The 13,853-nt window shown below is 37.4% G+C and overlaps 1 protein-coding gene across 2 annotated transcripts in view; it reads left to right on the top strand.

The window, feature by feature from the left end:
- The window catches only part of LOC101675217 (spermatid perinuclear RNA binding protein), a 145,415-nt gene that overhangs the window by 90,653 nt on the left and 40,909 nt on the right, over positions 1 to 13,853 (top strand). For both annotated transcript variants that reach the window (XR_006607427.1, XM_045082365.1), the window contains exons 6-10: positions 2,693 to 2,784; positions 3,322 to 3,417; positions 4,496 to 4,607; positions 5,270 to 5,367; positions 5,575 to 5,686. Coding sequence is in view for 1 of the 2 variants with exons in the window: in XM_045082365.1 (XP_044938300.1) it covers positions 2,693 to 2,784; positions 3,322 to 3,417; positions 4,496 to 4,607; positions 5,270 to 5,367; positions 5,575 to 5,686 (510 nt within the window). In the remaining variant the exon portion in view is untranslated. The remainder of the gene's footprint in view (positions 1 to 2,692; positions 2,785 to 3,321; positions 3,418 to 4,495; positions 4,608 to 5,269; positions 5,368 to 5,574; positions 5,687 to 13,853) is intronic.

Genomic DNA, 13,853 nt, shown 5'->3' with positions numbered 1-13,853 from the left:
AGTTAGGCATAGTAGACTTGTGTTCTAGTGCTTCCATTGTTCAGAATGTTTCATGTGCCTTCATGCCCTGATACCAGGTTCCTGAGCAATAAATTTTTAAAAGCTGTTTTTCTTTGCTTTTGGCATTTTTGTCACTTCTCAAGCCCCTCCCCTCAGCTGTTTCTCATCTGTTTTACTGGACACTGTAGGAAAATGAAATGGCTCACAGTTTCATTGTTTTTAATTTGAAGACTCCAAATTCAGAAAAGTTTTGCTTCTCCACAAAATTGAAACCCCTTTGTTAAAGTTCACACAGAATGTTAAGCTTGAGATTTTACTATGAAAAGCAGCATTGTTTTTCCACCAAATGCCCCATAAAACTATTATTTTTATGTAAAGCAAATAGGCAAGCAGGGCTTGCAAGCAAGCATTGCAGTGCCATATGAATTTATATTGTTTTAAAATAAGTAACTTTGAAGATAAAATGAGATGAGTTATTATATTTCTTCTGCTGTTTCCCACCTCATGAATATTGAAACATTCTGGATCTTTGGACTTTTTGACTACGAGAGCATGAAGAAACATGGCCATTCTGGTAGTGATGTAAAGGGAGTCCAGGGCAAGCCTTCTGTTCACTGCCTGTGCCTTTCATCTCTTTTTAGCAGAATCTATTGCCTCCAAATGTTGACTGTCTGTAACAAGATGATACCTATTTTTTTTTTTTTAATAAGAGTTTGTGATGAAAATCTGACCTTAGGAATGAAAGAAGTTACCTAAATATTTTTACTGTTGTCCCCCTTTAAAAATATCTGTGTTGCAGTGGGCATTATTTGCAAGCTGTGACCACTGGACAAAAATACCAGAAAGGTCGAAAAGACCTTTGGTTTGCCTTGTCTTTTCCTATGCAAATTTCCTCTGACTCACTCCTGTCTTCCATTGCCCCCTTTTCTAACACTCCTGCTAAGATGACTGAATAAAACTTATCTTGCCTTACTTTTAACTTGAAGTTTAAAGTCTCAAAAAATAAGTACATTCCATGTTTTTTCTTGAGATTACATTACTTAGCAGTCAGTCAACCTTTGTCATATCTAACTTTTAGGAGATTCTAATCATTTATAGGAGTTTGTTTTATCTGGTACATGAGCTTTACAAAGATGCTTGTATTGACCATAGTTCTATTAAAATGAGTTAATTGTATGTTTTACGTTATTAGAAACAGAGTTAAGCAAATCCGGGAACTAGATCCTCTCTGAAGTAAATACCCATAGGATATGGCTACATATTCATAATATATCTATGTTTATAAATTACATTAATAGGTTTTTTTGGTTTGTTTGTTTGTTTTGAGGGTTCACGTTTTATGAGTAAAATGGGGCAGTGAAATGAGATCCTGTGTCATGAACTTGTGGGCAGAGGTTAGAATGTGAAGCAATGCAAGTATCTGCTGTAGAGCTCACCTGGTCAGAAAATAAGTGTGTAGCACTTCAGCCTTTAGAACATTGCAGCCAGGGGAGAGAGCCACGGTTTGTTCTTTCATCGATCTGTTTTCTGTTGGGCATTATGCCTTTGGTTTCAGTTAATAGAATTCTGTCAATTAGAATATGAGGAATCCAAAAAGTGTCAGTGGTCTTGTATCCCATTTAAAAATATTTGCAGTGTATCAGTTGGCCCACACAAACCCTTCTGTGACTGTTAGGATTATACTAGGAAGAAGTGTTGGATGGGCTTTCCTACATCTAAGAGTTCTTACAAGGAAATGGCGAATCTGACTTAAATGGATTAGACAAAGAATTATCCCTCAGGAAATATTTGTATGTTATACATTATAAATAATTGTACCAATTTTGCTTAAAAGCCTAGGAGTTTAGAGGAGATATAAATTTGATGATCCATACTTGGATTTAGTTTCCTGTGACATCTTCTCAGATGGGGATATTTATCATTAATCACATGTTTGAATTCTTTTACTGCTCTGGGCCATCTAATCCAACTTTAAAATGTTAAGGCAAGTCAGATAATTGTAATTAGATAGTATTCTTTGTTGCCTTTTCTTTCTTTTTTTTTTTTTAAAGGTAGATAAAACTTGAAATATTCCAATGTACTTCATTTTTGTAGTTGTAACAATTTTGTTTTAGGAAAGAAATAATGAGAGAATTTAAGGTGACATTTGAAGAGTTCTCATCAGTGGAGCAAAGTATGAGTTTATTTAGTTGTAAAAAAATTAGATTCAGTGTATTCTTAGTAAGTCTCAAGTTATTTACATGAAAGTCCCCAGTTTCTCTGAAGAACCTGACCAGCACTTCCTCTGTAAAGGAAAGTCGTTATTGCTCCTGGTCCCAGATTTGTGCTCTTTGTGCCCCACCAAAGGCAAAAGTGCTATGTACCTATTTTGTGCCTCTGTAATGTTATACACATGCTTAATAAGATCCCAGATTCTATGTAGCAGTGGTTATGTATTTGTTTACTGAATGAATGCTTTCGTGCTCCTGCCCTACTTGTGCACAGAACGGCTCTGATGACTGTTTACTTAAGGAATCATTGTGCACGTAATTTAAGAAGAAAGCAACAAAACAAAGTTAAATCATGAAATCTTCTGGGAGTCTTATTAGTTCACTCGGATGCTGCTCTTCTTTTTATTTTTACTGTTTGGTAATTTGACAGGAACCCCTTGGTCAAATTGTATCTGTCTTTCTTTATTCCATTTTCCTATTAGAAAAGGTTGCGATGAAAGATCCTCCGGACTTATTGGACAGGCAGAAATGCCTGAACGCCTTGGCGTCTCTTCGACATGCCAAATGGTTTCAGGTTGGCTTTTTGTTATTATTTTATTGTTATTGTAGCCTTGTGCAGGTTTCATTTAGAACACCTGCCGCTTAATAATGGTTTCTGTGCACGTAATGTATAAAATGGGGTGCTTTCTACCTGGTAGCATTATTGTAGGAGTAAATGAGTTAATTTAGGTAAGGTGCAGAGTATAGCTTCTACTACAGTTAATGATGTTTAATTATCATATATCTTTTTTGGCTTAGTACTCTGAATTTCAAATGATGACTTATAAAATACAAATAGGGATAAGAAAAGATAAGATAGATGGTTGCCCAGAATGGGATTGCCATGAGGCTATAAAAGCTCTTTCGTAATATGCTTCCTTTACTTTAAAATCTGCCTTTCTAGACTACAGTTCTTCTGCTTTTAATAACTTAATTTTTTGGTTTGCTTGACAACTGATGACTGAGTGGCTGATTAGTATTCACTTTAAAGAACGTATCCATGATCCGTGTACTTAAAAACCAGAAGATTGGTTTTTCAACAGGGATATTGGAATCATTTTGTTTGTTTTAGGCAAGGGCAAACGGATTAAAATCATGTGTAATTGTCCTCCGCATTCTGCGTGATTTGTGCAACAGAGTTCCCACATGGGCACCATTAAAAGGATGGGTAAGTACTTATGGTTAAAAGCAAATTCTGTAGCCGTAGTTAGAGGAAATTACATGTAGAAATTACATGTTACTGTAGAATGGCTGCATTCTGAGTTAGGTGTGCATTATCTTTTCTCTAGAAAAATAAGTACATCTTTTTAATATACTTTTTTTACACATATAACCTGTCTCTTCTACCTCATTATATTCATATTGACCAAAAGGTTCTATACCTTTTAGAAGTGACTCTGTACTGATGGCTGATTACTATTCACCTACTGCCTGTGAAAGCCTCCTTGACTGGCACATTTCTCTCTCAGGGCTACTTCCATTTAAAATAAAAATTACCTGATATGCCAGGATATGGCTCCCATATCTCTTTTTCTTTCTCTTTGAGTGTAGACCCTTAAATATAAGTTTGTTTTAGTAAGTAGAGTTGGGCAAATAGTACACTTAATACAATTGTGGATGTGTTTATAATGTATATTGCAAAACTTATTTCATTTGGAAATTATTATGCTTGGCCCAGTCAAGACCACAGTGAAGAATGTTATAAAACAAAGCTATAAAGGATCATTTTAGATTAATCTAGCCATTATTTGGTATAGTACATGAGTTTTTAGTTTATTAGCTATAGAGATTTGGTCTTTTGTTTATTCTAATAGTACTTGGGGCAGGCTGTCTGAAGTGAAGTTGTAGGTGGTTTGAGTGCTTCCTAGGTTAAGTAGGAGATAGGTGGGTTGGGTTTGAACATTGATTAGTTATTAGCTATTACTAACTTAGATGAAAGCTTGTTAAATATTTGTTAAATTAACTAAGTGATCACAGTTTCTTAATTGATCCTTTTAGGTTAACCAGAAACAAAGTTTTGGTAACAAAATGTCCTCTGAATATGTTATCTCAAAAATGATTGATTTAAAAACTGTGGCTGGAATGAAAGTTGATAATCAAGCAGGAGAAGTTTAACTGGGCCTTAGATATTAAATTGACTTTCACCTTTTTTGGCCTCCATTGTAGATAGAAATGTCAGCTCACATTTAACTGGAATCCTTTTAACACTTGGTGCATGTACTAATTTGTAATTTAATATCTTCTAGCCACTAGAGCTTATATGTGAAAAGTCTATAGGTACTTGTAATAGACCTTTGGGCGCTGGGGAGGCCTTGAGACGAGTAATGGAGTGTTTGGCATCTGGAATACTACTTCCTGGTAAGGGTTTCAAACTCTGGAGGCAGAAGAATCAGAAACATTTCATTTTAGTTTATTTTTTTAAAATATGTGCTAAATTTGTCCTCTGCACAGGAAAATGATGTGTAGGTGGTGTTTTGCTTGGAATGTTAGCAACTAGAATGTTTGAATGTTAGAAAAGTGCTATAAAACTCCTTCAATAACTGTAATTTATGTTTTATATGTACTAACATAAAAGGTACTAATAAGATATTGTGTCTGCTATGAATTTGCTTTACCTAGAGCTCTGAATTTGACAATGTAGATGTTTGGTTAAAGTGTTTGAAGTTCATTCTGTTTGCGGTCTGGTGTTTAATTTTGAAAAATTAAATTTGGTCTTATTTTACATACATAATCCCTTTAAAGATCTGGGATGGTTCATCATGCTGTTTCTAAATTCTCAGAGTAAGACCCAATTTTGTCCTTAGATATGCAAGTGATTTCCAGTAAAATAAGGACATTTAAGTGTTAACATATTGAAAATGAGTGTCCTTTTTATTCCATTTAATTGAGCAGACTTTTAACCTAGTTCCTCAGTTTTTTTTTCTTTTTCTCACCATTCTTTTTTCTCTTTTGTGTTAGTTCATGGAATTCTAAACTCAGTTCTAAGTGGTGCTTGTGTCTTTCTTTTGCCTTTGCCAAAGGGGGTCCTGGTCTACATGATCCTTGTGAGCGAGACCCAACAGATGCTCTCAGCTATATGACCGTCCAGCAAAAGGAAGATATTACCCACAGTGCACAGGTAGAAGATGGGGCATGTCACGGTGATATGTTAGAGTGAGAGATCATAACTTTATTTTCTGAATCATTTAAACACTTTTTTCTTGGCTGTTATTAGGGCTTTTGTCATCATAAGGATAACATTTAATGAGTGTCTTTTTAGTTATGTGTACTAAAGACTTTATGAATGGCCACTGAAATTTGAATAAATATAATCTTTTGTCTTTAGCATGCACTCAGACTATCAGCCTTTGGCCAGATTTATAAAGTGCTGGAGATGGACCCCCTTCCATCTAGTAAGCCTTTTCAGAAATATTCCTGGTCAGTTACTGATAAAGAAGGTGAGTGTTTTATTGGGAGTGGGTGTGGTCAGTGGTGGAAATGGTCATGGACTGCATCTGTTGTTAGAGTGGAGGGAACTTTATTGTTAATCCAAGTTGTGTATTGCTTTTCTTGCGGACTTTCTTTGCTTTTCTCCCATCTAACATCTAAGAGCTTTTCTCCCATCTAACAGCTTAATACAATTTATTCTTAGTAGTGACAAACTCACTTAGCTATGTTGCCCAGATTCAGGTCTCTCCAGTTTATGTTGGTTGAAGGGGAAAAGATGAGCCATTAGCCGAGAGAAGATGTTATCATGGTCCCTGACCAGTTAGATCTTTGTCATGCTTGGAAGTGTTATGTAACTAAGAAAGAGAAAGATCTAGAAGAGGAGAAAATTATACTGGAAAATTCAGAACTATTCCATTTGACCTAGTCTGTCTGAACTCGCAGTTTCAACAGAGTATCATAGGCCTTGGGGTCTGTATGACCTTGGTTGGTTCCAATCAAAGCTCTACTACTTACTAGGTTTAGGCCTTGAGCAATGGGTTCATCTCTCTCTGGGGATATTACCCCCACTTCATTGGCTGATGTCACATTAAAATGCCCAACTCAGTGCCTGGACTACAGTAGATACTGAGACGTGAATCACTTACTCACCTCATTGTGCACAATACACGTCCCCTTACCCTTCCCTTATTCTTGTTATGCTAGAAAGTGGGATGTTTAACACAAGTTACTCTTTACCTGGGACTCAGCCCATCTCCCATAGTAGATATTATTCTAATAATTTTTATATGACAAAAGTAGTGCAGTGGCTTACTCTATCTATTTAGGCAACAGAATTCTGGTGGGTTGTAGGTTAAAATACTTTCCAGGGAGTCCACAAAACCAAAACTGTTTCTTGATAATAGTAAGTCTTCTTCCTCTTTTTTTTTTTTTGTCTTTTCCATTCTTTGTCTCATGAGTGTGCACAAGTTTCTAGAGGCTGCATGTGACGTGTGATAGCATCATCACTCTGGCGAATGGAATGCTTTTTTGTGTAATCCTATGTTGAAATTGTTTTAATTTTGAATATGCTAAATATTGATAGATATTACCCAAAAAACAAAGCTCTTCGAGTGTTCAGTAATTTTTTAAGAGGATAAAATGATCCTGAGATTAAGAATTTGAGAATCACTGCCTAATGCTGTAAACTTCTCAGGGGTAATGAATTCTCCAGATGCTACTACGTAGCTTAAAAACCTATGCTCAGTAAGTATTTGTGGAATGAAAGCTACTTTCTTCCAGAGGGTGCTCACACAGCAGCAAAGATTTTTTTTTTGGCGTGGTGGGGGGCAGGGATGGAGGGGGCAAAGATTTTTTTGAAAATGATACACATAGCCATGTGACATTAAGCACTGTCTGTGATTGAGTAAAATTTTCAAATATTTATAGAGATTCTTGTGATTGGTGTAGAAAATTTTGTTTGAATCATTGAGTTCATAATAGCTCTTTTGGTTTTGTGTTTTTTCTTTCATTAGATAGTAAAAATATATCTACTGTTGCGTGGCTTAGGTTTTTTGTTGTTGTTGTTTTGTTTTAACTTTAAAGGTCTTTTTCAAAAGTTAGGAAACTGCTGATCTGTCAATTTATAGCTTAAAATAGAACCAGACTGTCAGTGTTTGTATTCAAGCAGTATCAACTACTGAAAGCCATGAGCTGGGCAAGTCACTGACCACTCTTGCCTTAGCTATAGGAGGAGGGGACCATGTCCATTGCCTCCAAACTTTATGGCATTGTTCCTTATATCTTCATGTTTTTAGTATCTCGCTTCCTAACATTGGCATTTAAACTTTATTCTTGTAATTCTTGGTGATTTCACTATGCACTCAAATGATTTTTTTTCCTAAAATTTTGACTTCTTAGTTCCCTGGTTTCCTCTTCGACAAATATGTTGTCTTCTATCCTACCTCAGTTACTCATACTGTGGACATACCCTAGACCTATCCTCAGTAACTCTACCCTCTCCATAATCTTATTTTTAAAAATACCACTTCTAACTGCCTCTTGTCATCATCATTCTCTCTAGAACCCTTACTCCAGTTCTCGAGCCTTCCTGCTGATTCTGTTACCTTTTCATAGTTTCTCAACTTCCTTGTGTTCCCTCTTCTGTCCCTTCTCTGCTTATATTCCATGGTCCATCATTATGATGACTTCCTAGCACATGCGTTCACTTTCTCGAGCTTCTCTTCCTGGCACAGTTCTGACTCTGGGGAAATCTAACTCTTTGCCTGGATCAGGATGTTGAACATTGTTGGAGGAAAAATACAGTCATCTTGACTTTTCCCTTTAGGTCTCAGGTGTAAATAACCTTAAGTAGACCGTTTGTGTTGTCCACCAATCCTCCTGTAAGTTCTGGAATTCTCCAGTTTTCCGAGATAACTGTTTTACACCTTTTCTCATTCCATACTTCTCTTCCAGCACTTCACTCTCATCCGATGATCTTGTTTGCTCAAAGGACTAATATATTTGGATAAGGTCCCTTGACTGTGATAGACTATCCAGGCTCTTAAGACCAATCTTTCTACTTCTCTATACATGGACATTATTCCAGCAGTTCTCTCTTTTCTCACCAGCATCAACTCTTCCCTTTCTGGTGGATCATTCAGTATAAAAACCCACTGTAATGCCTCCTGTTTGAAAGATGTAACTAAGGGCGCTTGAGTGGCTCAGTTGGTTAAATGTCTGCCTTCAGCTCAGGTCATGATCCCAGGGTCCTGGGATTGAGCCCTACATCAGACTCTTTGCTCAGCAGCAGTCTGCTTCTCCTTCTCCCCAGCCCCTGGCTCGTGCGCTCTACCCTGCTCCAAATAAATAAATAAAATCTTTTTAAAAATTTAAACATGAAACCAAACTCCTCCCATCCCCCCATTTTGTAGTTTCCTCCAACCGAGTCCCATTCTCTGCTTCCCTTTATAACCAGAATTTTTGGAAAGAGTAGCGTATTCTTTCTCCTTCCCTTCACTCACTCCGTTCCTTCACTAATCAGGCTTTCTTCCTCACCACTCTATCAAAGTCTTTGTTGTGACCTTCATGTTACTGGCACTCAGCAGTTAGTTTTCATCTTAGCTGACTTTTTAGCCACATTTGATGCAGATGAACACTTTTTTTCCTCCCCAATTTTGTTACGATATAGTATGTATACAGAAAAGTATAAAACGTATCATTTAGAAAATAATGATTAAGGGGCATGTGGGTGGCTCAGTCTTTAAGTGTCTGCTTCAGCTCAGGTCATGATCCCAGGGAGCCCTGCATTGGGCTCCCTGCTCAGCGGGAGGCCTGCCTCTCCCTCTCCCAATCTCCCTCCCTGTATTTCCTCTCACTGTGTTGGTCTCTGTCAAATAAAGAAAATCTTTAAAAAAAGATAAAAAAAATCACATGCAGTCACCAGCCTTGTTAAGAAACAACATTGTTAGCTTCTCAGAAAGTATCTTCTTGTCTCTCTGTATCACCTCCCTGCCCCTGAACTAGTAACCATTCCTGACTTTTTGATAATCATTTCCTTGATTTTCTTTATAGCTTTTCCACCTGTGTATGCTTTCCTAAACAGTTTGATATTGCCTACAATTTTATAGAAAGGGGCTCAAACTAAGTTTAATCTTCTATGATTGGCTTCTTTCTCTTCCGTATTGTTTGAGATACATTCATGTTGCTGCATGGAGCTAATGTTTGTTCATTATAGTAACTGCACAGTATCCATTATGATTGTACCACAACTAATCCATCTACTTTTGCAGGACATTTGGATTCTTTTAATTTTTTGGCATCCACCTGCAATATTGCTTTGAGCATTTTTATATGTGCCTCTTGGGGTGGATATCCAGGATTTACTGTAGGCTAGCATATGGTTTAATAAATAGTTATATATATATATATATATATATACCTTGACCAGCAGTGTGTGAAAATTCCTGGTGCCCTATATCCTCAGCAGCATTTAACATTGTCATACACTTTTTCTGACATGAAATACTACTACTCATTTGACTTCTAGGTCATTATTTTCTCTTGGTTTTGTTTGTTTGTTTGTTTTTAGCCACAGAACCATTTCCTCAGCTTTGTTGGCTTTCCCCCATCTTCCTGATTTCTGAATATTTGAGTGTCGCAGAGTGCAGTCCTCAGAGTATTTATCTTTATTTACACCTGATTTTCAGGTGACCTCATCTAGTCCCTTGTCATGAAATATATATGTATCTCTACTACCAGCCGTAGCCACCAGCCTCTGACTGTAGACCCAGATATCCAGAGGCCTCTGCAGTATCTCCACATGGATGTCCAAGAGACATCTCATAGGTGTCTAAAATCAAAATTCCTGTCCTTAACCCTGCCTCTGATCTGCTCTTTCCATAGTTATCCCTGTCCCAGTCATTAGAAACTGTGTGCTTAGGTCAGACACCTTCACCCTTAAATCCTCTTTTTCACTCTGTCCAGATCAGTGGCAAATCCTTTCTATTTTCCTATTTTCAAAATATGTCCAGAATTCAGCTGTTTCTTTAGCTCCTTCACTGCTCGTCATCATCTCTTTCCGAATTATTGCAATTATCTTTCCTATCTGGTCTTCCATCTTCTGCCCTTGCCCTTGTTGTCTGTTCTCAGCAAAGCTGTAGGTCTTTTTTTTTTTGTCCCCCTTCTTAACATTTTATTTGGAAATACTTACAGATTCACAGGAGGTTGCAGACGGTACAGAGAGGTCACCATGTTCCCGTCACCCAGTTTTTCCCAGGTTATATCTTATGTGACTAGAGTACACTATCAAAACCAAGAAATTGATACTGATATATTTTATGCATTTTTATCACATGTGTAGATTTGTGTAATCAGCGTCACAGTCAAGATGCAGAACTATTTCACTACCACCCTGATCTCTCTCATTTTGCTTCCTTGTAGCCACACTCAACTCCTCTCCTTAAGCTGTCCCCAAGCCCTGGAGACCATGCATTTTTCTCAATCCCTATGATTTTGTTATTTCAAAGATTTTATATAAATGAAGTTATACCACATGTGATCTTTTGAGAGTGCTGCATGCCCACCCCCACTCCAGCCCCAGCCTAATTTCCTTATAGTCCATCCAGGTTATTGTGTGTATCAGTTAATTCCTTTTTATTCTTCAGTAGTATTCTATGACATGGATGAGCCAGAGTTCGTTTAACCACACACCTGTTTTGGACACCTTGTTTGCATCCAGTTTTGGGCTGTTACAAATAAAGCTGCTACAAACGATCTCTTGTAGATTTTTGTGAACAGTTCACAAAAACATAATTTTTGTTTCTTAGATTGGCCAGCAGTTTTCCTTTGTTGTAATGTTTTGTCAAGTTTTGGCTCTAAGATTATGCTGGCCTATAAAGTGAACTGGGAAGTGTCCATTCTTTTTCTATTCCTTGGAAGAATTTGTTGAAAATCTATGTTATTTATTCCTTAAATGTTTAGAAGAATTTATCATTTGTGAGAAGGTTTTATTTTTATTTTTTTAAAAGATTGTATTTATTTGACAGACAGAGATCACAAATAGGCAGAGAGGCAGGCAGAGAGAGAGAGGGAAGCAGGCTCCCCACTGAGCAGAGAGCCCGATGATGGATTTGATCCCAGGACCCTGGGATCATGACCTGAGCCAAAGGCAGAGGCTTTAACCCACTGAGCCACCCATGCGCCCCTGTGGGTAGGTTTTAAATTATGCATCTAGTTTCCTTAATAAGGAAAGGGCTGTTACCTTCTTCACAGAATTTTGGTAAATTATGTTTTTCTAGGAATTTGTCCATTCTACCCAAATTTAAAGTTTATAATATAGTTTATATGATTTTATTTTTTTTATTGTCTGCAGTATCTTTAGTGATGTGCTCTTGTGTACATTTTACACCTCCTCTCTTTCCTGATCACACTCACTAGAGGTTTATCAGTTTTATCTTAAAAAAAAAAAAAAATCAACTTTGGGGATGCCTGGGTAGCTCATTTGGTTGAGCATCTGACTCCTGGTTTGGGCTCAGGTTGTGAGATCAAGCCCCAGTCAGGCTCTGTGCTCAGCAGGGTTTCTGCTTAAGATTCTCTCCCTCTCCCTCTGTCCACCCCTCTTCCGCCCCTCCCTCTGCTTGCACTCGTATACTATCTCTAAAATAAATAAATAAATCTTTTAAAAAAATCAGCTTTGGCTTTGTTGGTTATCTTCTGGTATATGCTTAAATTCTATTTCATTCATCTGTGCTCTTATTCTTTGATTTTCCTCACTACCTTCTTTGTTTTTTGTTTGTTTTTTTGTTTTGTTTTGTTTTCTTTAGCTTTTTGAGATAGCTGAATACATTATTAATCTCTTGGTCTTTCATTATATGTACTACTAAGGCCATAAATTTTCCATTATAAGTCCAGATTTATGTGCATTACATTTTTTTTTTTTTTAAGATTTATTTTAGAATGTAGGGGGAGGGGCAAAGGAAGAGGGGGAGAGAATCTGAAGCAGACTGAGCGCAGAGCAGATGGAGGGCTTGATCTCAAGAATGAGATGTTGACCTGAGCTGAAATCAAAAGTTGGATGCTTAACTGACGGAGCCACCCAGGCACCCCGTGTTACACTCATTTTAAAAAAAGATTATTTATTTATTATAATATTATTAAAATAAATTATATTTATAATTTATTATTATATAATACTATATAATAATTATTATATTTATTATAATATATAATTTATTATATATTTATAATTATAAATTATATTTATAATTTATTATAATATTACTTATTATTTAAAGAGAGTGAGGGCAAGAGGGAGCACAGAGGGAGAAGGAGAAGCGGACTCCCTACTGAGCATGGATCCTGATGTGGGGTTCAATGTGGGGCTCCATCCTAGGACCCCAAGATTATGACCTGAGCCAAGGGCAGATGCCCCACTGACTAAGCCATCCACATGCCCCTACACTCCTTTGACATGAGTATTTTCTTTTTTCTTTTTTTTTTTTAAGATTTTATTTATTTATCAGAGAGAGAGAGGGGGGGGGAGAGAGCAAGCACAGGCAGACAGAATGGCAGGCAGAGGAAGAGGGAGAAGCAGGCTCCCTGCTGAGCAAGGAGCCCGATGTGGGACTCGATCCCAGGACGCTGGGATCATGACCTGAGCTGAAGGCAGCTGCTTAACCAACTGAGCCACTCAGGCGTCCCAACATGAGTATTTTCATTCTTAGTTAGAACTATTTTTTGTTTTCCCTTGTTATCAGCTCTTTGACACATGAGCCATTTAGATGCAATCGTTTCATTTCCAGACAAATGAGGATTTTCAAGTTATCTCTTTTTGTGTACTTGCTTATTCTGCCACCTGAGAACATACTTTTTATGATTTCTGTCCTTTGATATTTCTCTCTCTCTCTTTTTTTTTTAAAAGATTTTACTTATTTATTAGAGCGTGCAGCAGAGGGAGAGGGAGAAGCAGGCTTCATGCCGAGCAGGGAGCCCAATGAGGGTCTTGATCTCAGGACCCTGGGATCATTTACCTAAGCCAAAGACAGATGCTTACTGACTGAGCCACCCAGGTGCCCCTAATCATTCTTCTTCATAAAGTGCGTTTTTGAGAACTCAATCATTTGGGTCCCCTTTGGGTCTGTTTCTGTTGTCTGCTCTGTCCCTTGATTTTTGATCACATTATCTTGTCTTCTCATTTACTTAGTTATTGTGAGTGCTGGAGACTTTAAATGAGCAGTTGTAGAGAATTTAAAAGCTAGAATAACGATATTTTGGAGGATTTACATTTGTTTCTGGGTGATGGCTAGTGGAATTGGTGATCCTGGATCATTTGAATGAAATTAGGGATTAAGATGGGCTTGAGTCCATGTGTGATGCAGACTATTTTCTATTTTATTTACTTCCAGTGTAGTATGATATTGCAGAGGCCCAGTCCCCAGTGTGGGGGATTCAGCGGGCCTTCTTTGCTTGGTGAACTTCAGTTTTTGACCCCTGTGTCCTGAGTGCCTGCTGAAAGTTACTTGGTCCAGTTCCTATTAGTGGCTTCTTCTGGATTTGGAGAATGCACCTAGGGGAAATACGGCCTCTAGTGCCCAGTTTCCTTTATCTTGCAGATCTTGACTGCACAGTTCTTTAGTGTCCAGGAGTAGCTTGTTTTTTCTCCTACATTTTGTAGGAATTTCTTTTTTGTTTTTCCCAGGA

Source organism: Mustela putorius, unplaced genomic scaffold (genome assembly GCF_011764305.1).
Source record: "Mustela putorius furo isolate JIRA1106 unplaced genomic scaffold, ASM1176430v1.1 tig00000596_pilon_pilon_pilon, whole genome shotgun sequence".
Taxonomy (NCBI): domain Eukaryota; kingdom Metazoa; phylum Chordata; class Mammalia; order Carnivora; family Mustelidae; genus Mustela; species Mustela putorius.
This window is presented reverse-complemented; position numbering and strand designations above follow the sequence as displayed.